The sequence below is a fragment of the Lagopus leucura genome, unplaced genomic scaffold (assembly GCF_019238085.1).
Source record: "Lagopus leucura isolate 7727_CA_CO unplaced genomic scaffold, USGS_WTPT01 Super-Scaffold_1, whole genome shotgun sequence".
NCBI lineage: Eukaryota > Metazoa > Chordata > Aves > Galliformes > Phasianidae > Lagopus > Lagopus leucura.
The window spans coordinates 37,478,083-37,483,329 of record NW_024962250.1 but is presented as its reverse complement, the minus strand read 5'-3'; the positions used below and the strand labels follow the sequence as shown (position 1 = coordinate 37,483,329).

Genomic DNA, 5,247 nt, shown 5'->3' with positions numbered 1-5,247 from the left:
AACGCCTGTAGTTGTTATGTAAGGTGGGAAAATGCTTCCGAAGCCCCCGGCTCCCAAAACGGGGCCGGCACCCGGCCGTGCCCGAGGGCTGCGGCAGCGGTCACCCCTTAGAAGTTAACGAGGGGCTGCTGGGCGCTGCCCGGTGTTGGCTATTCTTCCCACCCCCAGCAGAACCAGCGTGGTGGGGAACAAAGGCTGGGAGTTGGGGGGCAGCCCCCCGCCCCGCGAGCGGCTTTCGCTGCTTCTAATGAGGATTCATTTATTTAGCCTACAGTGCTGGCTTTCATTGTGGAGCCAGTCTCGCTCTGTCTACAGTCATTAGGTTGCAGCCCGGTTATTCCCCCACCAGATCATGCGCACGCTTAAAAATTAATTAATTAATTAATTAATTTTAGCTGCAGTATATTATTAATCGTCATATTGCCGATCTGAATGTGCTCCCCATCCGCACAGCATTGCCGCCTTCACCTCTCTGAGAAAGTCTCAGGGCTGTTCCCACCAGCCGCGTCCGGGGATGCTCCAAGGAAGCCCCGTGCTCACCCCGAGCAGCTTCGGGGCTTTTATCCCTCCCGACAGGGCTATGTGGGACCTCCCTGAGCTGTTCAGTTGAAGTTTTTCCCCATTCCATCGGGCGTGGATGGGCGGATGGGATAAACATCAGTGTTTGAACCTCAGCAATGTTTACAGATGTTATTTTCCCTTTCTCCCGTTTTTCCTTTCCTTTTCGCTTTGTGGACCCAACCCGGGTCCACAAAGCGAAGCCGCAGCGTCCCTCGTTTATTCTTCAAGTTTCTGCGGAGCGTCTCTGAACCGGAGAGTTCTGCGTGTGCTTTTCTGTCTCCCCGGCTCTGTCGGATTCTATGAAAATGAGCAGTATTGAAAGCTGCTCCATCCCGCTAGCTGTGAGCCTCACATAAATGATGTAAATGGCTCCGAGGGTTTTTTTCAAGTGAACTGTGTAGATCTGTGAAAATAATATCAGGGTTTTCCGTCAGAATGAGCTTAGCACTGTACTGAGGCGTACCATAATCTGACCCGACACCTCCGACCATCTGCGCTATCTATCTGCCTTCTGATTTACCAAATCTTCACGAGCAAAAGACAAATTGTACTTGATACTAAAGGAAAGAGGCGAGCCCAGTGCGGCTCCGTTCTGCGGGGAGATGGATGATGGGGGGAAACGGGAATCTGCTTAATTTTGGGCAACCGACAGAGGAGGAGAGAAAGAAAAACAGCACAGTGATAGTAATAAAATATTAAATTAATTAAAAAAAAAAAAAAAAAAAAAAGGAAAAGAAGAGAGGAAAGTCAACAAGACATCGAATCATGGAAGCATTCCTTTGACAAGTGTTCCAGAAAAAAAAAAAAAAAAAAAAAGGCATCGCAAGGAACATATTGAGCTTATTTCCCATAGACGCTGCCTTTCCGAGCGTGGCCCCTCACGTTCCCGGAAAGGCATCGCCGCTGAGCCGCGAGATACGGAATGAAGAACGCGGCCCCGTGATTTGGTGTCTCCGCTCGAAGCCGCGCTCCGCGCTGCTGCCGTCCCCGCTCCGCTCCCAGCGCGGCCCCGCGTCGGGGCTCGATGAGGAGGAAGCCGCGGGGAAGGGCTACCTCGGGGTGATCAATATTGCAAAAGATTCCTGAAATCTGCTTCGAGTCGCCGTCCTGACCTAGCGATGACTTCTCACTCCCCGCCGCTGTTCTCTGCGTCTGTTCAGGGCCACTCAGCCGAAAACAATACGGTTTTAAATGTTAGGGGGGGAAATAAAATGATAAAGCTTTAATAGGGCAGAGAAGGGCGCTGAGCCCTTTGCAGATAATTCCTCGTAGTAACAGAGACGGGAAGTCACTGATAAGGGGAGACGAGGGGCAGTTTTTCCCTAAATCTCAGCCCCTCCTGCACTGCTCTACCCGCATCCATTGTCAGCAGCGCCCCCGGCAGCGCTTCTACAACGCAGCAGCCGATCTCTGTGCGATCCCTCCGCACTGCTCCATCCCGCAGAACCCCGAGCTCCGGCTGTGCAGCACCGCGCCCGGCCCTGGGTCCCCGTGCCGCCCTCCTGTGCCCCGCTCCCTCCGTCTTTCCATCAGCACCGGGGCCCGGTTCTCTGTTCAGCGCTTTCTCACGCTGCCCGTGGGACCCCAGTGAGAGGGATGGGGACCCCCAGAACTTGATGGGGACCCTCCGAAAGGGACGGAGACCCCCGACAGCTGACAAGAACGTACGGGAGTGGCACGGGGACCCCTGGGAGCAGGACGAGGAGCCCTGGCAGCGGGGCGGAGACCCGCTGAAGAGAGACGGAGAGCACTGGAGCGAGTGGGGAACCCCGAGAGCTGAACGGGAACCCTCGGGGACGGGACAGGGACCCCCGAGAGTGGCACCGGGACCCCCGGGAGCGAGACGGATACCCCCGGAGCCGGCCGGGGTCCCCAGGGCTGGACGGCGGCCCCAAGGAACGGGTCGGGGACGCCCAGGAGAGAGTCGGGGACCCCCCCGGGACCAGGGCGGGAACCCCTGGGAGCGGGGCGGGGACCCGGCCCGGGGCAGCGGGAGCTGCGGCTGCCGGGGAGGTGCCCCGGGCTCAGCGGCGCTGCCCGCCGCCGTGATTGGCAGCGGCTGACAGTGAGTGGCAGCCCCGCCATGGAAACCCGGAGCCAATCTGCCGAGCCCGGCAGCGAATCAGCCTCTCCCGCTGCAGCACGGCGGTGGCGGCGTGGAGCCGGGGTTGTGCCTTTTCTTTTTTCCCTTTTTATTTTTTTCCCATTTTTCTTTCTTTCTTTCTTTCTTTCTTTTTTTTTTCCTTCCCTTTCCCTTCCCTCCCTCCCCCCACGCCCGCCCTCCCCCCTTTCCTCCATCCTCCTCCTCCTTGCCTCTACCCACCGCCCCCAGTCGCCGCCGAGCGCTCCCCGTCGCCTCTCCGCCCCGCGCCGCCCTCCGGCCGCAGCTCCCTCTCTCCGCCGGCTCCGGGCGAGGCAGAAGCGGGGCTCGGGGCGGCCGCCGGGGCCGCTGCCCGCTTCCCCGCCGCGGGGCTGTGCGAGCCGGCGGCGGGGGGCATCGGAGCCGCCTCCATGTTCCAGCTGCCCATCCTCAATTTCAGCCCGCAGCAGGTGGCCGGGGTATGCGAGACCCTGGAGGAAAGCGGGGACATTGAGCGCCTGGGGCGCTTCCTCTGGTCCCTGCCCGTGGCCCCGGCGGCTTGCGAAGCGCTCAACAAGAACGAGTCGGTGCTGAGAGCCCGGGCCATCGTGGCCTTCCACACGGGGAACTACAGAGAGCTCTACCATATCCTGGAGAACCACAAGTTCACCAAGGAGTCCCACGGCAAGCTGCAAGCCCTGTGGCTGGAAGCGCACTACCAGGAGGCGGAGAAGCTGCGGGGCCGACCCTTGGGGCCGGTGGACAAATACCGGGTGAGGAAGAAGTTCCCTCTGCCGCGCACCATCTGGGACGGCGAGCAGAAGACGCATTGCTTCAAGGAGCGGACGAGGCATTTGCTGAGGGAGTGGTACCTGCAGGACCCTTACCCCAACCCCAGCAAAAAGAGGGAACTGGCTCAGGCCACGGGACTTACCCCCACGCAGGTGGGCAACTGGTTCAAAAACCGCAGGCAAAGGGACAGGGCGGCGGCCGCCAAGAACAGGTAGGTGCTGCCCGACCGCAGGGCTGGAGGCCGCGGGGCCGGGAGGGGTTCGGCCCGACGGGCAGAGCCTCGGGGCGGTCCTGTAAGGGCACAGCAGCGAGGGAAAGCGGGAGCAGAGGGAAAACCTGACAGCTTCGTTTCTTTTATTATCATTATCATAATCGCCATCATCATTCCTTTTAAAATACATTATTTATTTTATTTGTATTTTTATCCCGGCTCGGGCAGCCCCCATGTGCTCTGCAGCTCGGATTGACCCGCACAGAGCAGGGCCGTGCGATCCGATGGGGCGGGCAGAGCTCCCCAGAACCGTGCCTGGACACACGGACACCTCGTTCACTGTGTCTGTCTGTCCGGAGCAGGGCCAGCGATGCGGCCCAATATCCCCGCTGTGCGCTAATTCTTGGAGCCAACACAACAGCGCTCTTTGGGTCACTTTTTGGTGGTTTTTTTTTTTTTCTTCCTCTTTTCTCTCTCTCTCTCTTTTTTTTTTCTTTTCATTTTAACCTGGCACAATCAGGCAGGCGGTGAAGCGAGCGGCTCCCTCCGGTACTCAGTCCTGCACGAGCCTGGGGGAGAAAGAGGCAATCTTGTCACCTGCCACGTCGGGGCGGTGGCTTTTACGGCACCCCCAAAGCAGGGAGAAAAGCACGAAAGCCTCTGCGTGGGCTCAGCAGTAGGGCCGGGCTGGGCAGCCGGGCTGGGAGGGGCCGCTGCCCATCGGGGAAGGGGCTGCAGGATGGCAGGGGTGCTCCGTGTGCCCCCCGGTGACGCTCGGTGTGCCGCTTCCTTGCAGGCTACAGCAGCAGGTCCTAGCGCAGGGCTCGGGGCGATCGCTGCAAGCGGAGGAGGAGAGCGGAGGGGAGGCGGGGGGGGCAGCCTCCAGCCCAGCCGTCAGCCTCTGCAGCAAAGCGGCCACCTCCGCCATCTCCATCACATCCAGCGACAGTGAATGTGACATCTGACACCGAGCGCCATGACGAAACGGGGGGAGCTCCCCAGTGCCTACCGCTGCGCCCGGAGCCGGGCTACGGAACCCCCCCCGAGCCGCCGGACCCGCAGAGGACTGCATTAAAATCCGTGAGAAAAACAAAACAAAACAAAACAAAATCGTTGTCGCCTTTATTTTCGAGGATTCGTAGAATTCATGCCTGAAAAAAGGAAAGAAAGAAAGAAAGAAAGAAAGAAAGAAAGAAAGAAAGAAAGAAAGAAAGAAAGAAAGAAAGAAAGAAAGAAAGAAAGAAAGAAAGAAAGAAAGAAAACGGGGAAAAAGAAAAAAAAAAAGGAAAAAAAGGAAAAAAAAAGGAAAAAATATAGAAAATGTTAAAAAAAAGAAAGAAAGAAAAGAAAAGAAAAGAAAAGAAAAGAAAAGAAAAGAAAAGAAAAGAAAAGAAAAGAAAAGAAAAGAAAAGAAGAAGAAAAGAATGCCAACTGCAAAATGCCCAAGCGCCCATATCCAGTGGGGGGGAGGCTCCGTGTGGAACAGGCGCTGTTCTCGTGGCTGGGTTTCGCTTTACTTTAAAGGGGTTTTTATATATATATATATAATGTTTATTTACTTATTTAAGGGATGGCGATGGTAGATTTTTTTCTATTATTATTA

The 5,247-nt window shown here is 56.9% G+C and overlaps 1 protein-coding gene across 1 annotated transcript; it reads left to right on the top strand.

The window, feature by feature from the left end:
- The first annotated feature begins 3,072 nt into the window (after window positions 1-3,072).
- On the top strand, window positions 3,073-4,609 carry LOC122179641 (homeobox protein SIX6). The gene is made up of 2 exons (XM_042870579.1): window positions 3,073-3,644; window positions 4,441-4,609. Exons 1-2 carry the CDS (start codon window positions 3,073-3,075, stop codon window positions 4,607-4,609), a joined length of 741 nt encoding a protein of 246 aa, XP_042726513.1.
- The last annotated feature ends 638 nt before the right edge of the window (window positions 4,610-5,247 follow it).